We start from the raw sequence: 21,083 nt of genomic DNA on the forward strand, positions 1-21,083 counted from the left end.
CACTGAAAGGGAGAGCTGACCTGTTGGAAGGTGTGTGAGAATACTCACACAGGCTGGACACACTGAGACACCCACACACACACACGCTCTCACATTGAATGGAATTCCACCCTTTGTACAGTTCTGTATGTATATCTCAGCTGCAGTAGTCCAGCAATAAAAAAAACAAAAAACAAGAATTGCTTTGCCACGCTTACTCATATAAATAAGAATATGATTCCATAGATTAAAAGGAGTCAGGTCAGTGTTTGGAAAAACATATACTCAACTCAAGCCAAAGTGTATCACTGTAAAACAAAAAAAAATGCATGCTATAGAACCAGCACTATACCACCAAATTGCACTGCACTCCACATCTGTGCATTGGGTTGAAATAAGTGCTCATTATGTTCAATGAGATCTGAAGAGGTTCCAAAACAAATGCGATCCCACTAAAATGTTCAGATATAGATATTAGATATTATTTGAGTCTGCGCTGCTACACGTCTTGTAAGTTAAAACACTCTGGGTCCTAAAAAGGGCCTGATGTAACTTGAGCTACAGTCCGCATCCATCCCTCCCTTCCTCCATCCATCCATCCATCCATCCATAAGCTTACTTTCTTCACACCAAATCCGTAATCGTATCCAACAGTTAGACGGTTAGTTAGTTTGTCGGGTTCGGTGAGAAGCAGGCTTTACCAAGTTTCCCATGTCTTTCCCCCGAAAAACGACAACAAAAATGGAAAACCTTCATGTTTTATAGATGAGGGCTACATTGTGGTGTTGCTTTTTTTGAGGGGATTTTTGAAGAAATTATGCTATATGGTGTCTTAATTAACAATGAACTTGGCGAATAACGTATAGAGGTTAATTCGTGGCATTGGCTCAGAGCCAGTTGGGCGTGGACCTGGTGGCTTTCTGTAGAGCCTGTTTCCTGCGCGCCCGGTTCTGGTTGTTCCGGACAACTTGGCAGATGCAGGATTCACTCTCTTGGTCCACCTCCGTCAAGCGGATATCGCACTCTGTGATGCTGGTATTGTGAGACATTCCCTCCACCAGAGCTGTCCCTCCGTCCTGCTCTCACACACACACACACACACACACACACACACACACACACACACACACATACAAATAAACAAACATAGCTGAGGGTTTTTTGTGTGTGTTGGTACCTGAGCAGCACCTATGTAACACAAGATTGAGGGCGTTGTTGTACTAAAGGTACTTGTACACGGCGTGTACACACATACACACACACACACGCACACACACACACACACACACACAAAGACACACACACACACAAACACACACACAGATGCACATATGTGTACAGCTACAGTACATACAAACAGCAAGCACATAAACAAAGAATACAAAATGAGAGCAAAAGTGCAGAATGGGAAATAGAGGGAAAGAACGGTAGCAAAGTTGGCATGAGACACATTTTTTTATTGTCTGCCTTGACACAGACATTTTTCTATTTCTGTGAGACAGTCGACCGTAGGGCAAAGATATTGATATTTTTGTGACGTGGGTGAATTTTGGCCCCACCCCATCGCACTGTCCCGCCTTCATCCTGTATGACGTTGATGTTGGAAAGGAGAAAGCGTGGATCGGGGGTGGTTGTGGTATGTTCAAATCCACCTCCCATGGGCATGCAACGCCTACTCAGCTCTCCATTATTGCTTGTTTTTGACACATCGATGAATAATTGAATACCTTCGTACTTTTGAGCTATTCTGGTGCAGTAATTCACTAGACTACCCTTCTATTCAGGAAATGGCAAATTGCACTTGTACTTGGATATCAAATACTTCACACTTACCACTTCAAGCTGTTTTGGACATAGTGCTGACATTTTTATAAATATGCATATATATGTGCTAAAATACGCGCTAAGAGAAGCGCAGCTATTTTTATGTCCATGAAGCAGGAAGACAGCAAAGGTGTAGCCACCGTGCACTCACCACGCCCAGGCTGTTGCATGAAAGGTTGATGCTCTCCAGGGTGTTGTTCTCAGCCAGCACCTGTGACAGGACGGAGGCGGTGGGCTCGCCCATGGCATTGCTCCCCAGGTGCAGGCGGAGCAGGGTGCGGTTCATCAGCAGGGCGCGGCTGATGGCCTGCCCCCCCACATCCCCCAGCCGATTCAGACGCAGGTTCAGGGACAGCAGGGTGGAGTTCGTGGACAGGGCGTAGGCGATGGCCTGCGCCCCCGGGCCGCGGATGTTGTTGTCGCAGACGTTGAGGGCCTCCAGACTGCTCCTGTTCAACAGCTTGCCGATGGCCCGGGCTCCCCGATCCCCTATCCGGTTGTGGGAGAGGTCCAGCTCCCTCAGGGACGGGTGGTCCAGCAGGTGCCTCACCAGCAGCCGGCATCTGCCATCGTCAACCTTGCTCTGGTGGAGCCTCAGAACCTTCCCAGGGAGAGCATTGGGTACAACTGAGCATAGAAATAACCTTAAAGTCACAAGTTAATGTAAGGCTAGATTGAAGGGTTCCTATTTTCTGGGACCGGCTCAGACATAATAAAGTAATAAACAGTTCAGAGAAATAATATCATCCCCAGTGAGTCGTCTGTCACTCTCCTCTGAAGCCTTAGAACCTATCATGCACACAGCAACCAGCAGTGTTGGTGCCACGTTCCCATGTAGTGATGAATTCAAGTGACACAACCGCTATATCAAATAATGACTTATTGAGGTTGCCGCCAAGGGCGTCTGTTTTCTTTTCTTTGATTTAAGTAGAGCTTACAGTTAGTGCTGACTTGGTCCATGCCAAAACAATAACATAGCTTTTTTTTTTCCGTAAAATATGTTTTGAAATGGATGACAGGCAATGGCGATGAAATAAAATGCAAAAACACACTTGAGCACTTGAGCTTGAGAAAGAACTGAGCATGAGGGAGGGCAGTGTGTAATGTACCTTGAGGGTCCTACATAAGTTCAGGGCTTTAGACAGGAACTGGCAGTCCTGGAGCGTGAACTCAAACAGATTCCACTCAAAGTTCATGCCGCAGCCCTTGACCCTGTACACCACACACAGCTCCTCCAGGTTTGTGAGCTGGTCCAGCAGGATGCCAAAGTCAAAGTGGTCCAAAGAGGGTCCGCTCTCGCTCGACGTGTCCGACACGTCGTCCTCCAGCTGCTTTGGGGACTCCCTAATGGGAGGCAGCAGTTGCGAGATGTTTAGTTTCTTTATATAGTTCTTGCCGAGAGGGACCACATCTAGGATTGTCTTCGGGTCCGTCACCTCTGGAATGAAGAGCTCGATGAGGTTCTCCAGGTGTCGCTCAAAGTACATTTGTTTCCAGCTGTGGCCGTACTGGGTGACATCACAAAGGTCCCAGCGCTGTTTGCAGCAGCGTTTCCAGTAGCCTTCGTCACTAATCAAGTTGGCTGTTAACTGCAGGGGCAGAGAAGGGGACAGCCGCTCCAGCACGTAGTCCTTCTGGGCCGGCAGAAGTTCCTCAATGAATGGCTTTTCTGTTGTAACATAAATATAGGCTTTCTATCATGTATTTTAGAACTCTACACCCCACAAAGATCCAATAGTCCTTGTAATTAAATGGGTTTACTTGTGCAATAATAAATGAATAAAGGTCATGAACAACATACTCTCAAAGTTTCTTGCAATGCTTTGCAGGCAGAGGTTTGATAAAAGAGGCACCAGAGCAAGCGACCACTCTGGATCTTCACCAATGATCCACCTCAACGTCCGTTGGTGCCCAGCCATGTTGAGTTTTGCCACTGAGGCCATTGGCCCGGTTTAAATGTGGTCAATATCTTCGCCTGCCCTTAGTCCTTCTGAGAAAAGGCAAGAAACACAAAAGAAAACTAGACGGCAATTCATCGTGCAATTGTAAAAGTGTGCTGGTGTGTGTACGTGTATGTGCGAGGTTATGTGGGGCATTCCCTTAATACGTTTACATGTGTTTCCATGACGACTGGATTTCTTTGCCATGCTCTATTTCCCTATAAGGAACCTTTACACCAAACAATGACAAGCTCTGTCCACTTTATTATTCTCGACCACAACAACAGAAATACAGACCAGCGAAGAGTGTCAAAATGTATAAATATTGATATATTTACAGATAGCTTGGCTACATTACCGACAGAGTGTGCACACCTCAGCTGCCCCCCAGTGTCCCCTTCCTCCGGGATATATCCAGCCATTATAAAGTCAGGGCCCCTCCCACTGGGTCATACCATGTTAAAAGCAAAGGTTTGACAAACATAATACAGGTATACAACAAATAGTGTCGATAAATACTGTAAACCTTAAAATAATTATAATAACAATAATAATTAAAAGCAAATAAACAAAAAACAAAACAGAAAGCGACCATGACGTTGAACCCACAGTGTTGAGCGCTTGCATTTCCTGTCCGTCTCCTTGGCAACAGAGACGCTGAACCCTGCGCGAGGTGTTTTTGGCAGCCATGTTTGCTCCACAAAATTATGACAAAGCCGTTGCTAAGCAACTTGTAAACGATTCGTGCTAATGTAACGAAGGTTATGATGAGCTTTTTGTGCAGCAGCTTCGTGCTATATATTAATATTTGTACAGTATATATGCACATGTATATATTGTATGTATATACATAGTATATATATTTTTTATATTATCGATATATAATGTTGAATATATATTATCGGGATATAATGTTGTAATAATAATAATAATAATAATAATAATAATAATAATAATAATAGAAAATAATTACAATTAATAATAACGTGAATAAATGGCCAACTAAACTGTTTTTTGAATGCCCCAAAAATTAGGGGTCGGTGAAGGATTTTCAGGGGATTTACAGCAAAATGATGTTCTAAATTGTTTGTTTTCATAAAATATATTAATTCATTCTCACTAATGAAGTGGAGTTGTGAGATCTGCACCCCCGTCTGCAATGTTTCCGACAAGCCGTATAATTGCGTAGCTTACTTTTGTCACTCCGCACAGCCCAGTTTATAATGGGCAGATGATTCATATATTTATTTATCCTGATCCTCAGCCAGAGCCTACGGTTTGGGAACGCCTGTTCTAGTCAACGTAGCCAGTTCTGTAAAACTAACTGAGCCACTTACAAAGTGAACTGACATTCTAAGTTATCTAAATTGGAATTGACAGCGACGAAGCAACTCCATTGCTATTCTGGGCAAGGCGCTAAACTTAGCAACTTCAAGTAGAGGTAAAATAAATCTGGCCATGTTTCTACACAGTATACTGACATGATATGAGTGCCCCTGGGTGTGAATGTTTCAGGGCCGCTGCTATTTGGTTCCTGTAGCTGGTGCAGTGTGGTTGTGCCAGATCATGCTGTAGGAGCGCTTAGATTGTGCAGAGCTGGCAGATGGGGCAAAGCAGTTTGGACAACACAGAGGAAATCCATCACCAGGAACCCAAAATATAGCAGCACCCTGGTGGGGTGGGGGGGGGGGGGTTGTCTTTAGTGAGTGAGTGTGTCTTTCTATTGCGTTTTTGTGACGCTAAGAATTAGCCGTTTTAGAATTAGAATGTTTTACAGCGTCCATGGAGTAATTCCTCTGAGGCATCTCCATCATTCTAAAACACACCAAAAAAAACAACCCGACCCTTCTCGACTAGCTGCGAGTATAAACAAAAGGAGCATGTGTCAGGCTTTGTGTCGGCTGAACCTGACACAGTCCCTTGAGACCTTCCAGTGACAGGACTGTGTGTTATCGTCAGCTGCAGCGGGGCGGCCAGTGGTGTGTGTGTGTGTGTGTGTGTGTGTGTGTGTGTGTGTGTGTGTGTGTGTGTGTGTGTGTGTGTGTGTGTGTGTGAGAGAGAGAGAGAGAGAGAGAGAGAGAGAGAGAGAGAGAGAGAGAGAGAGAGAGAGAGAGAGAGAGAGAGAGAGAGAGAGAATATATCACCGGGATATAATGTTGTAATAATAATAATAATAATAATAATAATAATAAAGAAGAATAATAAGAATAATAATCGAAAATAATTACTATTAATGATAAAATGAATAAAAGGCCCACTAAAGTGTTTTTTGAACGACCCCAAATAAGGAGTCTGTGAAGGACTTGCAGGGGCTTTACAGGAAACTGATGTTCTATATTATTTGTTTTTCATAAAAATATAAAATTCATTCTCATTCTAGGTGCAGGGAGTTTTCGAGACGACCCGAGCACTTGCTCTCCTCTGCAACCTGTCCGGCCCTGTACGCTCGAACGAGCGAGTCATTTTTTTTCTTCTTTGCTGGTTATTTCAACGTTTGCTCTCATACAGACACACTGTCCTGGTAAAAAGGTGCATTAGACTTGGTACCTTTTTCAAGATTCAAGAGGTTTATTTGTCACGTACATATACATAAGTTCATACATATATGCAGTGAAATGCCTTTACAACGCACTCAGAGATTATGCACAATAGTTTCTAAACTGAACATAATAGCGTAACCTAATTCCTACCGAGCTAACTAACTGAAACTGATTCCTAAAACGTAATGCAGTTAGTCAAAAGAATAATATATAGAATATATATATAATACAATAAAATAAAAATAAGACTCAAAAATATAGTACAAAGTGGGGGTACAAAATAGAAGGGAATAAAGTTATGGGATAGGCTATTTGTACTATATACAGATATGTGCAGTCAAGTTTATGTGAATAAAGTATGGAGTAGTGAATAGAGTATGGAGATATACAGTATAGTATACAACAGTACGACAAAGCAATACAATAACACCGAACAGTGATACAGTATGCAGTACAGTATGCTACAGCAGTTTTTAATTGCTTTTAATGAGTCAGAAAAATGTTTGACTCTGACAAAGATAACACTAACTATAGACCCACCAGTCTTACTGCATAATACACAAAAGAGACTAAGAGCTTGAGAATACTTTCATATCGAAATGAGGCTTTTAGATGGGGAACTACACAAGGCAGGGACGTTTGGTGTGGGTTGGGTTGCACAATATGCCAAAGACATTATTCCGGAGCTCACGTGGAAGCCAGAACACCGCTGGGACAGAGACGAGACAGAGACACTGACGAGGGTAGAAAGAGAGAACGAAAAATGGAGAGGGAGAGAAATGGAAACGGTAAAGAGGAAAAGAGGCAGGGAGAACGGGGGAACTGCTCCTGACATCGTGACGCATCGGTGAAGTTGCTCCGAGAGTGGGGAAGGTTGGAGGAAGGAGCGCGGCTCCGACCGGAGCCCGCAGGCCCTCCATCACTGTCACAGTTGTGTAATCCAGCGAGACAGACACACGCTCCCCTCGCACTCGGGCCTTAATGGACTGCCGTGACATTGGTCCATCCACAGCGTCGGGAGGGCCGGCGAACTGTGGAAACCGCTGTTCCGGGCGGTCCGCTCTGGAGCCAGCGAAGTGGATTAGGCCGCTAGGTCTGCCGGCATCCACTCTCCAACATAAAACTATATACACCGGCCAGTTGTGATTCAGGGATATTCACCTGTCTTGGCCGAGGAACAGCTCCACTGTGAGCCAACCCGTCAGACGTGGCTCATGACGGCGGACAGCAGCGCACGTGTTCGTCTGACTAACTACTGCATCTAAGTGCCAACTTCAATCCGTGGAAACAATGCGTTTCTAGAGGGCGGGAGATGCGCCGAGGGGGCCAGACGCGTCACGAGAAGTCAGAAGATCCGTGTGATGAAATGCCTTCAAATGAACAGCCGTTTCCAACGTGTCATCTCGATGTGATGGTTCATATGACGCGCAACATTTGCTGTTCTCTTTCACATCGATTGGACATTTGCGGTCGGTGTGTTGCACCCGTCCTCATCTATCGTGAGTGAAGGAGATGAATAGCAAAAAAAAAAAAGAAACATTTGAATTTCTTGGAATACTGGTAAAGCCCCCGGCACGACAAAGCTTAGCTAGGATGAGTGTTTCTATAATATCTCATGCATCACTGCTTGGGAACAAAAGCATAAAGATTGGCAGTGGTGGTGGTCTTTCAAACCCCATTAAGCGCAAATGGGAAACATTAGCGGCGTATCCATTATTTGGAAACATGATGGTGACTGCAACCGATAATAGTCGTAGATTACCCCCCCCCCCCCCACCCCCACCACAAATGGATATTTAAAACAATTTGGAAGTGAGCTATTTAATAGCAGAGGAATAGAACTCCCCCATATAATGCAAAGTCAATACTAAGTCCTACAAAATCAGGACCAAATAGCATTATTTCATTAAGAGCACAACGCACTTGCCAAACATAAAAAGGACATTTCATTGATCAAACTCTTTAAAATTTGTAACTAAAATAGAAAAAAAAAACAAAAAACCCGATGACCTCATGTACACAAAACCACCCAACCTTTTGATTAAGTGGCGCCATCTTGTGTCTGGGCATGACATCACAGCTGTCGACTGCAAAACCGGCAACCGTGACATAATTAAATAGTCCGATTTGAATGCATCGAGGTGCTTTCATTGGGGTCATTTATTGGCTTAAATGGGAGGGCAAAAAAAAAAAAAATCTTCACAACTTTTTAAACTCAATCTCGAAAATGGCACGTCTCAGTTACCTACAGAGCGGGTGGCTGAGCAGTACGTGTCCTGATCACATCAAACGTTCCTTAATAAAGTAGAAAACACCAGGGAGGACCAGCAAAACGAAATGCATCATCAGAAAGCACAGCGTTGTGTCATTTATTGTTTAAGAACATCGCCAATTACTGTCACTCACAAAAAATAAAGAGGATTGGTTAATGTCACTCCAAGTCTATGCCATCTCTCTTCCCAGTCGTCCACGTGACACAACTTGTTAAGTGAGCTTACCAGTTCTCAACAACACAAACAAGCTTGATGAATTACTAAAGAGCATTAGCAGTGATAATCCCGTGAAAATGTATGTGAAAGACAAACGGGGAAAAAAATTAATTATTTTGTTGAAAACCAAAGAGAAGAAAACAAGTCAAAAAACTTTAAATAATTTAACCCAGCTGAAACTTTACATTAGACTCTTGAAGGTCTTCAGTGTCTCAACGACAACTGAAGTTAACATAGAACCAAACAAACAAACAAACAAAAAAATGGTCCAGTCTCTTTCAGTAACTTTCCCCCCCCCAAAGGTTCAAAGTACATGTACAAAGTCCTCCTCTGAGCTGCTGCTGCTGCTGCTGCTGCTGCTACTACTGCTGCTGCTGCTGCTGGTGCTGTCCAAGGAGCTGAAGCTGCTGTCCATGGACACCATGCTGCCGTCGGTGTCCCACCCACTACCACTGCTGCTGTCGTCATCGTGGATCACCAGCACCTCCACTGGCTTGGCTGCCCCAAACAGAAAAGTAAATAAATAAATAAATATACAGCAGGAAGGGAGAAAAAAAAAAAAAAAAAAAGAAAAAAAAAGATTCTTAATTATTTTGTTATTGTATGAAAGGAATCCAGAGATTTTGGGTGTGAAACATTTATTTGTCACTACAACCATGTTTTGGAGGAAGTCAGGCAAGTAAAGTCTACACATATCTACACTACATGGCCGAAAGTGTGTGGTCACCTAAACACCACACCCATGTGTGCTTGGTGAACATTTAATTTCAAATTGGTGGAAATTCATGGAAATTTAGATGGAGGAGTTACATTTACAACAGCCTCCACTCTTCTGGGAAGGATTTCCGCTAGATTTTGGAACATGGCTGCGGGGATTTACTCCCATTCAGAGACAAGAACATCAGTGAGGTCAGGCACTGATGTTGGGCGATGGGGCCTGGCTCGAAGTGGGCGTTCCAATTCATCCCAAAGGTCTCTGTGCAGGCCAGCCAAGTTCGTCCACCAGTCTGAAAACCATTTCTTTATGGCCCTGGCTTTGTGCAGAATCATGCTGAAACAGAAAAGTGCCCTCCCCAAACTGTTGCCACAAAGTTGGAACATTCTCTAAAATGTCATTGTATACTGTAGCATTAGATGGTTTGGCCTAGCTCAAAACAGGAGAAACAACCCCAGACCATTATTTCTCCCCCACCAAACTTTACAGTTGGCACTATACATTCAGGCAGGTAGGGTTCTCCTGGCAGCCGTCAAACCCAGATTCCTCCGTCAGACAGCCAGATGGTGAAGCATCATCATTCCAGAGAAACACTCCACAGTCCAAAGGCAGCGTGCTTTACATCACTCCAGCCGATGCTTGGCCATAGAAACCCAGTTTATGAAGCTCATGACGAACAGTTATTGTGCAGACGTTGCTTCCAGAGGCAGTTTGGAACTGGATAGTGAGTGTAACCGAGGACAGACCATTTCTGCGCAACCCGCGCCAGCACTCGGTGGTCCCGTTCATACCGCTTTGTGGTTGAGCTTTTGTTGCTCCTGGATGTTTCCACTTCACAATAACAGAACTTAGGGTTGACTGGGGGAAGTTCTCGCAGGGAAGAAATCAACAAACTGCTAATGTTTGTCGAAGGAGATTGCATGGCTGTATGCTTGATTTTATGAAGCAGTAATGGGTGGCCTGAAATATCCAAACCCATTAATTGGGTTTGGATATTAAAAGGGTGTCCACATACTTTTGGCTATGTTTTGTATATTTGTGAAGACAAATTTATATTGAAATGCTAAATGGTGTTGTAACGCTTTGGCAAGTATAACTATTAGGGGTGTTAAAATTCAGATCCAAAATTGATCTAAATGAGTGCTTGTGATTTTGAAATCCCGAGTAGGTTCGCGATTCTCCTCTTATTTTTGTGGGTAATATTGTCCGACATCGTCGCCATATTGGGGTGGTAAAGATGTCGTCAAATGCAATGTGCGCTGGGGGGTGGGGGCCCCTCCACGGAGTCAACTCCGAACCAAATTTTGTGGTTCGGAGTTAGGCGAGCTGCGGTCGTCACTGCGGAGGGAACCTCTGCACTGCATCCCTCAACGCACACCACACCCGATCACCAGCGGATCCCCACCGCTCCAACAGGGCGGACGCACAGATGCAAAAAATGAAAGTTGAGGACCGAGCCGATCATGTTTTAGCATATGTAGAAGACACAGAAGGCGAGTAGTAATTTGCCTTTTACTACCAGCATTCTCCTCTGGCAAAAATAGTATCACTTTTTCTGCGGTTGTTTTGGTGAATAACTTAAAAGTAGTGTAATATGTAACTTATTGTTTATTATTCTTAAGTCTAGTTTTGATACCTCTTAACTGCTTATGCAAGTTGTTTAAATATTTTAATTTGTTATTATTTAAAATTATTATTATTCAAATAAGTTACTTATTGAAAAAAAGTGTGTTTCTTTACAAATCAAGACTAGCTAGTCTATCGATGGCATAGCCATGAGTGCTGAGGGGAAAAAAAGTTGAACTTGAAAATCAAATCTAATCATGACCTACTTCAAAAGTCAAATCGAATCATGACATCCCTAATAACTATATTCAGAACTTATTTACCAGCTGTGGCCCGGCTTTTCAATCATGGCTATACACATTTGAAAAAACAACGGGATACTTCCTAATGCAACAAGAATCTTCTCCAGTAGCTCTTTTGTGGAAAGTTAGGATGAAGTGCTTGTCGCCTGGATGGTTCATTGAGGGAGGGGGATGAAGGCTGCACACAAAGTCGCTTCAAGGCAGGTCGGGGGGAATTTTTACGACCTTATATTTCGCGTGATTGCCGTTTTTATTTGTCTCCGTGCGGACAGCAGAACAGCGGTGAGCTCTCGGCTGTTGCACCTCTCACCTTTCCTCTCGGAGACCAGGGTCTGGCGCCGGGCCTTGGTGTCCAGGCTCAGGTTCTCTACCATGCGGTCAATGCAGTTGTCCAGCGCCAGGCAGCGGGTCTGCGACTTGATGGCCTGGCGGCAGATGGGGCACTCCTCTTTCCGCTTGCGCCACTCGCCGATGCAGTGCAGGCAGAAACTGTGGGCGCAGTTCAGGATGACCGCCTGCCGATTTAAAACACACACAAGGGTTGCAAATGTCAATAGATCACACTCTTAACAGGGTTAGCTTGACTCTTAGTTGGTCGTACCTCGATGAACAGCTCGGAACAGATGATGCACTGGAGTTCGTTCTCCAGCACCTCCGTCACCTGCGTCACCACTTCCTCCTTTTGGGCTCTGGCCTTTTCCTTCTCCTCCTGCAAGAAAGACACGGACGCTGCCTAAATTGCACGGCCCCGGGCGTTCAGTGGAAACTCAAGACAGCTCCGTGAAACGAGGGAAAGTTAGGGTGTGTCATACCTTGGTGACTTCCAGCTCTTTGTTTTTTGCCAGAAGTATCTCCTCAAAGCCTTGTCGAGAAAGGGCAAGCTCTTCCATGACTTTCTTTTGCTGAGGGCATCGCAAGACAGTGGACAAAAGTTATATTACATTTACAAGGAAGAATACTTAATAAATGCACCACTGTATAATAATTGGGTGTCACAGTATAGAAGATTCAAGCTTTCACTTTCCATTTCACTAGAAAAGAAACCAAAAAAAGACAAAAAGGTTTTTACCTTTGTTAAAAATATTGAGTTTTACTTTTTATCGTTTACCGACACGTTTAATGACCGAGCTCGCATCCATTTAAGTTACAAAAAGTATGGAATTGTAATTCCCCCCCCCCTTTAAAACAAACAAACAAACAAACAAAGGGGTTGTCTTACCTCTTGCAAGGCTTCTTTTAACCGTTTTTTTAAAAGCTCATCTTGTTGTTGTGTTTTCTGTGCCTTTAAACCAAAGAACACACCAGAGATCAGCCCACTATTTGTGATGATTACACTGATATTTTACCAACAAAGGGCTACAATGAATGGTATGGTTTCCTTGGTATATAAAATCAAGACCCAATATGTGAAATCTTTCTGTTTATAGGTATAATAGAAGAATGAGGCACAATCCAAACCCCCCCCCCCAACTAGAGGTTCAACTAGAATATATTTGTGCCAGGGCTTTCAACTCAGCTTCAAATTGGAGAAATAATTAAACAATCATTTAAGCATATGTAGCCGAAAATGAAAATCACAATGATTGCGTTCTGTTCAATAACCTTTCAAGCACTTCAGCACAAAGGGGACAATTTTCAAGGTATTCCAGTATTTACATTTCTATGGACAAAATCCAATCACTCCAAGCACCTAAAGGAACCTGTAAGAACCATTTCACCAGTACACACATTGGGGTGTGGACTTTCGATAGCGGGCCCCTGTGCATGAGGGAAGCGCCCTCACCTCCAGCTGCTTCTTGGTTTCACTGAACGACCTCTCCAGCGTTTCCATCCGGTGCATCTTGGCCCGCAGTATCCCCAGCAGCTCTCGGGCCGAGTGGTCCTGCTCGGGCTCCCCTCCCAGCGACGCCACCTGCTCACGCAGCATCAGGATGTTCTGGCTGTACCTGCGGCCAGACACCACGGGGAGGGATCAGAGAGATACTTGGATCACCCGTTACAGATCGATAAGAGGCGATATACCGTACATCTGAAGGTTGTCCAGGCTGTCGGCAGTGCTGGAGCCTCCTGACGCAGACATATCCTCTCCGCATTTGACAATATGGTCGGGTTCATCTGAATTCCCAGGATTTGTTGGCTTCTGTGGATGCTCCCCAGCGGGACTTGGCTGGGAAGACGACTTGTCCGGGACAGAGGAGCGATACAACTTGGACTTGGATGAGGTTGAAGGCTCAGTTTCATCCGCGCTGTATTTCCTCTTGGTCTTTTTAGCGCTCAACGCTGTCGCTTTCGTGTCTTCGCCACGCTCCTTTGCCAAGTAGGCTTTGACGTCCTTGAGGGGCTGCCGATCGAGCACGTACTCGTACTCGGCTTTGGTTCCGGATAGGGCGACACCGAGTTGTATGGAGTCTCCGAGCCGCAGTTGATGGGCGATCTCAGCCGATATGCGCTTCCCATTTACCAAAACGCCGTTAAGGCTCTAGGGATAGAGGGATAACATCTTTAACAACGTGCATTTAAAGGCGTCACGTGGGCTCAAAGACCTCATGCTGTTTCCAAGCCTTGAAAAGATGTAATATACCCTGTGGGAGGTATATTTTACGACAAAGTAAATTCAAGTTCAGGGGCCCACAATACATTACCTCAGTAATCTAACGATTGTACTGGATAGATGAAACACTTGTCTTCAGTACACTCTTCTTAAATCCCTCTTTATCTTGTGTCCATCTTATCATTGCAGTCATTAATTATTATTATTTCATTTATTTCCATTCCACTCCAATCTAAGATGCAGTCCAGTTGCCTACTCCAACCACACCCCCCAACCCTCAAGTGTGTCACAAATAAGTCAAGTCAGTTTTATTTAGCCAGCACATTTCAAAACAACAGTAGTTGACCCAAAGCACTTTCCAGTCGTTGCAAATCGATGAAAACACAAGAACGCATGAATAATGAGGATTGAATGAGGGAACACATCAGAAAACTAAAAAGCACAAAAACAGACAAAAATACCAAATCAAAAACCGAGGAAAAACAGATGAGTAGAAGGAATAATCCACAAAAGGAAAGACTAAAATGAAGATAAAAACCCAAAGCGTGAATCAACCATTTGAATGCGTCTGAAAGGTGGAAATGATGAAAACACCCAAAGATATAGTAGAGCTCGCATATTAACGACGCCACATCTATTTGTAAAATGTTTTTGTTTTTTGTTTTTTAACAGGGGGATATTTATCTTGTTTTTGTGTTTCTGTTCTATCTAAATACAGATTTATGGAGGGTAGAGTTCATCTGTGGATCGAGAGATATTCGTTTGTGTTTTGTTGTTCCATAAAACAGGTTTGTGGACGCTGTCGTATACATGTGTGGATCGTGACAGAGGCTTGCTTCCGTGACATAGCGAGTACCTTTTTGTCCGTAACCGTCCAGTAGCCGCCGTCCTCCTCCTGCTTGAAGACGCAGTGCAGCCTGGAGATCATGAGCGGGCAGCTCGGCGACAGGAGCTGGAAAGTGGCGTCCAGACCGCGTCCAACTGTGACCTATTCACACCAAAACAACACGCCCGCGTTACATTTCACGGACGAACTTAACTCAGAGCCAAGCGAGCCCGTCGGCTAGCAAACGCGAACCTCTGTTTTCTCCGACAGGCGCATCCAGCCGGAGTGCCTTCCCACTCGGGCCAAGCACCACGTAGACTCGTCCTCGTCGGGTGTTATCGTGTCCATTCTTTTTCACATCGCCACGGTTGAAACACGAAGCGGTGCCACTTCTGGGGGGGGGGGGGAGAAGCTCCGTGTTACTTTTCTACGACCAGATCCCGTGTGCCCCGGAGAACCCTCGCGAGAGCTTGTGCGCGACGGACGGACCATTAGTGCGCCGCTAGTGCTGCATTTCCGCGATGGTCGGAACTCGGAAAGAAATTCCGACCGCCCGCGAGGAAAGGGCCCAACGAAGCAGCCCACGCGTCGGGACTTCGGGGCAGATCGATCGGGTCCGAGTTTGCGTAACATGACAAAACCCAACGCACATGCCGCCAACGGCGCACACGTTCCCTTCACACGTTCTGTATGTACTTGAGGAGCACTTCTAACTGTACACGTTTGGCTCCCCTGTAAACGCTTGCAGAGTCCACGGGATTACCAAACAAAGACGAATTTCACGGCGGGCTTCCCGTGTTTCCCCCCGAAACAGAGTCGATGGGACGCAGCTTTGAGGCGGGGGTGGCGGGGGGCGGGTGAGGGTGAGGGTGGGGGTGGGGGTGGGGGGGTGGCACCGCTTCGCCGCTCTGGATGACCTGGAACGCAGCGTACGTACACGTTTCCCGGTGGGCGGGACTTCCGGTCTGGTGCGGATACGCTCCGAGGGGATCGGCGCAGAAGGGCTGGGTCGCGCCGCCGCCGGTCCGGACGCTGGACACCCACCCGGGTGACGACAATGCCGCAGGCGTCGTAGCGTGCCGCCGGCGATGCTCACCGTGGAAGACGCCCCGGCACCAGCACCCCGCGAAGATGTCCGATGTCCACAAGACCGTCCAGAAATGGCACGCCAGCTTCAGGAAAGGCACGGACTTTGACTCGTGGGGACAGTTAGTGGAGGCGATAGATGAGTACCAGATGTAAGTGGCGACCAACTCGTTTTAAGCGCGGCGCGCTTCCCATGTTGCGCCACCAAACTGTTTGGTCGCCTCTCTCGGGCGATCTGTGACCAGGACACCTCGTTTATGTTGACTCGTGTCACAGCGGCGAACCGGCCCTGCGGTCCGGCACCGTGCTCGTTGCCGCGGCGTACTTGTACTCGTACGTGGGGACGGTTTCTCCCGGAGCTTGTTTTGGCTGATCGGGCCAACATTTTTCAGATGGCTGGGAAACGGTCAGCCACACCCTTCCACTGTTACGGCTAGGATTTGTTTCTCTCTTTCTCGAAAAATGTCCACTGTACAGTCGCGCACGGAAAACACGGGCGCCGCAGATACTCCGGAGTCGGGATTGAGTCTCGACAACTAATATATTTATGAGCACAACAGCGTAAATAATGGAAATCCACAATATTTAAAACTCTGCACTTCTCCCGTCTGGCCGGCAGAGGGAGCCAGTGTCGGCTGCAGTGAAGCTGCACAAACTTTAGTCGCTCAATGGGATGAATTGGTGTGGTTATAAAGTGTAGTGTTTCATGTCATGCCTTCACGCTTGACACTGTTTGTGTCGGTGTGGTTCCAGACTGGCACGGCAACTCCAAAAAGAAGTCCAGTCTGCAAATTTATCAGATTTCACAGAAGATCAAAAGGTATTTTCAAAGTTTGGCAAAATGTTCACCTGTACCATGATGCAAAACGTAGTAAGTTGACCTCACATGTTTTACATGCTTTTTCTCAAGAAAACCATAGGAAAGTTTGCAACATGTTTGGAGATGAGAAGTGCAAGTTTACAGGTATGTCTGGGGACGTGCTTTGTCTATTAATAGAACTATTACCTGTGTATTACCTGTTAACCATGTTGATATATCTATACACACCGCATGTGTATAAAAAAATGAAAGAAAATGATTTAGCTCTTTCTTAACTTGCACTGTTTTTACTTCAGTAACACAAAGTAAGTACTTTATTGTTGACAAAGTAATAACGACAGCCTGAACTGCAGAGGAAAGACACAAAGCAGTGTGTCATATGTGTTTCTTTAACCTTCCTATAACACGTTCATATTACTTTGTAAGTCATAAAATGATTGAATGTCGCTCAGTGCACACAGTCAGTGGAGGAGTTCAAGTTGGAGGACCTGAGGAAACTGGAACCCAGTGAGTATTCGCACTCTGCACAAAGTCCCGTCATCGATTCTCTGATGTCATCTCAGTCATATTTCGGTGATTAACGATTGCTCTGTTTACAACAGTTATCAAAAATATACTGACTTACAACAAAGAATTCCCCTTCGATGTCCAGCCAGTGCCCTCAAGGTAAATTGTGGGGGTGAAATACATTTCTGTTTATGTACAACCAGTCGAAATGCCCAATATACAGTATAAACCTCTGCTGTTCTCTCTTCCACCAGCAGGGGGAGCGTCCCCTTTTTAAACATAATTGCAAACATTCCTGCAGACTTTTTAACCCCGAGAGAGAACTGTTGAAAACAGTACAGAATGCCTTTTCTCTCCATTAGGAAAATCCTGGCCCCGGGTGAAGAGGAGAACCTGGAGCTGGAGGAGGAGGAGGAAGACGCCGCTGCGGGTGTTGGGTCTCTAGCGACCTTCACCTCTCGCGTGCCAGGTATTCTACTTGTTTTTTGAATTGTGCTTTGTTGTAATTCTGTGCTCCAGTATTATTATTTTTGCGTATAATTGTATTTATTTATTTGTGTGTGTGTGTGTGTGTGTGTGTGTGTGTGTGTGTGTGTGTGTGTGTGTGTCCGTCCTCTGTTATCTTTGTCGGCGCTGTGCATGGCCGCTTTGCTCTCGCCTGCCCGCCTGTCTCACACAGCTTTGCAAGGTACAGGCTTTTGAACCACACTTTTATTTTGACCTCTTTTTATTATTTTAATTGAAATGTTTATTATTTTATTTTAATTATTATTTAATTTTGATTTATTTTCATTATAACTTTAATGATTACCTCTCTGGTGCATGGTCAGAGTTCTGTTTTCTTTATCATACATTTTAAATGAAAACACACTCTTTGCTGACTGCTCAAATGGAAAAAAAATGTTTTTTTTAGATGTCGACCCACCACTGCCATTATCAATATACAGTATTGTTGTTATCTCATACTGTGTATTCATTACATGGCCCCTTCCAGGTACACTGTTGCCACGCTTACCCTCTGAGCCCGGGATGGCGCTACTTACAATAAAGATAGACAAAATTGGGTTGAAGGATGCTGGCCAGTGTATTGATCCCTACATGACCATCAGTGTGAAAGGTAAATATATTTTGTCCGTTGCATGTAGTACACATTTCGTACCGGCGGCGTTGTGGTTTTAAAAGCCACTTATATTTTATGTCACCCAGAACCACTAAATAGCACAAAGGTGAGTTGGCTCCAGACGCTCCTCTAAAATGTCCTGTAAAGCAGTGTTTCCACTTTCCTGTCAACCGCTCAAAACAGGAGAAATGTGTATAACTGTGCTTATTATTATGACCGGCTCTTTTTACTGGGTGTCTCATTAAGAACCGAATCTCCAAAAAGAGGCGAAACTTTCATCGCCAATGGTTTTCCCTTTCAGATTTGAACTTTTTGAACACAGAGCTGCTGTTCAGCTGGAACGGATGAATTCAATGAATTTGTGCAGCCTTACATTCACCCGAACCGCTGTGGTCTCGTTAGGTAAAACGGGGAATATGCCCTGAATGTCACAGTGTTAAACGTGTCTTTCACAAGCAAAATGCCGTTTCGTCCCACCAGATATGAACGGGGTCGATTTGAACCCGCCACAGGACACGCCCGTGGCCGGCAGGAAGGAAGACACCTATGTTCACTTCGGCGTGGACGTGGAAATCCAGAGGCACGTCGAGAAACTACCCAAAGGTGCCGCCGCCTCACCCCCGGCATGTGGCTCAAGTCACTCAAATGGTTTCACTAAACTGCCATTTAAAAAGATATTCATAGTATTATATCATGCTAATTGCCGTTTCCAGGGGCAGCTATCTTCTTTGAATTCAAGCACTACAAACCCAAGAAGAGGATCACCAGCACAAAATGTTACGCCTTCATGGAGATGGACGAGATCAAGTCCGGTCCCATCGTGATCGAGTTGTAAGTCGCGGCCCGTCATAGAATATCCCGGTGGGGAAAAAAAACAATTTTATTATAATGATTTTTGTTATTGTTTTTTTTCTTATTGTCAATAAAGTTTGTGTAAAGTAAATTCGGTGATTTGTTTCTAAACACGTTATACATGTTAGAAAAACATTGCTGAAAACTGTGAAAAGATTGAACGGTGCAGTACTGAATTGGGGAGTTAGACCCCAACTGTTTATTGTGTTCAGGTTTTTTTGGGAGGGTCTGAAATGGTGGCTTGATGATGCTCTGGAGCCATACTGATCATGGCCCCTCCCCTAACACTATAGCTGGCATGTAGGGGGTGCCACCCCATGCCTGCTATAGCCCCCCCCCCCCACCTACGACCCCATCTCCAACCATGATCAGAGATCAGAGATCAGAGCGATCTCTTTTATTCAATCTCTTAAATTTAAAAAAAAGTGTGTTTTCATTGCAGATGTATTTAATTTACTCCGTTTCCTAATTGAATTAACCACAAAAAAAACCCATGCTTCCTATACCGTGTCGTGCATAACAACTTAATGCCCTGCATGACCACCTCACCATTTTTAACTGCCCCCTCAGTCACCTCATCCTGGCACCGGGCCTGCACTTGAGAGAAGCTGCACCTCCCCCCCCCCCATCAGGCGTGGTTTCAGCGCCCGCAGCGGACACGCCCCCAGTGTTTCAGAGACACTGCTTATTTCTTCACGATTCTGAAACCAAATTCTATTTATTTATTTATTTATTTATTTATTATTATTATTTTTTAATCATTCAAATTTGGCAGGGTGATTAATAACACTTTTTTCTGTGGTGTGACAAACTCGGAACACATTTTTATCTTTGCTTCACATAGATGTTTTTTTTTCCTGCTTGATTCCGCAGGTACAAGAAGCCCACCGACTTCAAGAGAAAGAAGCTCCAGCTCCTGACGAAGAAGCCGCTCTATCTCCATCTCCATCAGACTTTGCACAAGGACTACTGAGTGAAGGATGGCAACGCACCTCATCAAGCCGAACGTCACGTCTTCATCGTTATCATCATCATCACCATCATCATCATCCAGCAGCAATACTCAAAGGAGGGCCAGCCCTTTGTCTGTGGTTTTATGTCAGAAAACCTTTTTAAACCCCAAATTATTATCTTCTTTTTTTTTTTTTTTACATTAAAATGTTTACATAGTTGTTACTGCTACACTCATTTTTAAGATTTAAGGAGTGGCGACTGGTTAAAATGACCAAGAGAGAATGACTCCAGATGGTGAGAATTGAACGGTAAAGCCGGTTTAACACCGATTGCATATCTGTGTCCGACAGTCGGATCCTCCCCATAGTGGCCGTCGCATGAACTGCCTCCACGTTTCGCATCACGATAATTATGTCAGGGACAATGGGAGAGCTCGTTTTGTTCCCTAACAGCTAGTTTGATCATGGACATTTACCATGTTGGTGAGAATTGAAATTCCCTTTTATATAGAGTTTGCAAAGTGCGAAAATGAAAAATAAAACAACTGAAAACTCACTTACATAAAAATATATTTATTGATAGTGACATCTAAGGTTAACGTTTATAATGTCATTATTTTTAAATACGTGACTTATTCACTCAGTTTTAAGCCCATTTTCAGTAAAAAACGTGTGTGTGTGTGTGTGTGTGTGTGTATATATATATATATATATATATATATATATATATATATATATATATATATATATATATATATATATATATATATATATATATAAATAATTTTAAAAAAAACAGACCGAAATGCTGCAGTGCGTCAGCTTTTCTTGAGCAAAATCTGACTCGATAGGAATGAATGGACTCCCAGTTTGTTTGAGTTGCTTGTTGTATTCAGTGTGAATCAGGCCTTGGTAATAGTAAGATCAGGTTGTGAAATTCAAAGTTGTGATTGATCTTGTCAGGAGTAAAAATGGAAATATAAAAATTTTAATAATGACCCAAAACAAACAAA

General features: G+C 44.4%; 3 protein-coding genes across 4 annotated transcripts; 1 reads left to right on the top strand and 2 right to left on the bottom strand.

Moving 5' to 3' along the window:
- Positions 1-866: 866 nt before the first annotated feature.
- On the bottom strand, positions 867-3,722 carry drc5 (dynein regulatory complex subunit 5; the record flags this gene model as incomplete). The annotated part of the gene is made up of 4 exons (XM_080023369.1): positions 867-1,055; positions 1,955-2,404; positions 2,913-3,472; positions 3,605-3,722. 4 exons carry the CDS (start codon positions 3,720-3,722, stop codon positions 867-869), a joined length of 1,317 nt encoding a protein of 438 aa, XP_079879495.1.
- A 4,722-nt stretch (positions 3,723-8,444) lies between these two features.
- Positions 8,445-15,143, bottom strand: rnf8 (ring finger protein 8, E3 ubiquitin protein ligase). Its single transcript, XM_080024051.1, has 9 exons — positions 14,985-15,143; positions 14,763-14,894; positions 13,383-13,834; positions 13,139-13,301; positions 12,575-12,637; positions 12,168-12,257; positions 11,957-12,064; positions 11,666-11,870; positions 8,445-9,270 (listed from the first exon to the last, which is right to left on the bottom strand). Exons 1-9 carry the CDS (start codon positions 15,078-15,080, stop codon positions 9,077-9,079), a joined length of 1,503 nt encoding a protein of 500 aa, XP_079880177.1. The 5' UTR covers positions 15,081-15,143; the 3' UTR covers positions 8,445-9,076.
- A 569-nt stretch (positions 15,144-15,712) lies between these two features.
- On the top strand, positions 15,713-20,758 carry aida (axin interactor, dorsalization associated). Of its 2 annotated transcripts, none has more exons than XM_080024205.1 (10): positions 15,713-15,915; positions 16,572-16,638; positions 16,729-16,782; positions 17,091-17,145; positions 17,241-17,304; positions 17,508-17,614; positions 18,140-18,262; positions 18,746-18,868; positions 18,979-19,096; positions 19,991-20,758. In XM_080024205.1, the coding sequence occupies exons 1-10, from the start codon at positions 15,821-15,823 to the stop codon at positions 20,088-20,090; spliced, it is 906 nt and encodes a 301-aa protein (XP_079880331.1). In that variant the 5' UTR covers positions 15,713-15,820; the 3' UTR covers positions 20,091-20,758. The 2 variants fall into 2 exon arrangements, with proteins under 2 accessions (XP_079880331.1, XP_079880330.1); XM_080024204.1 differs by having other exon boundaries at positions 15,713-15,970; positions 19,991-20,756.
- Positions 20,759-21,083: the final 325 nt, after the last annotated feature.

Source organism: Zeus faber (assembly GCF_960531495.2).
Source record: "Zeus faber genome assembly, chromosome: 2".
NCBI lineage: Eukaryota > Metazoa > Chordata > Actinopteri > Zeiformes > Zeidae > Zeus > Zeus faber.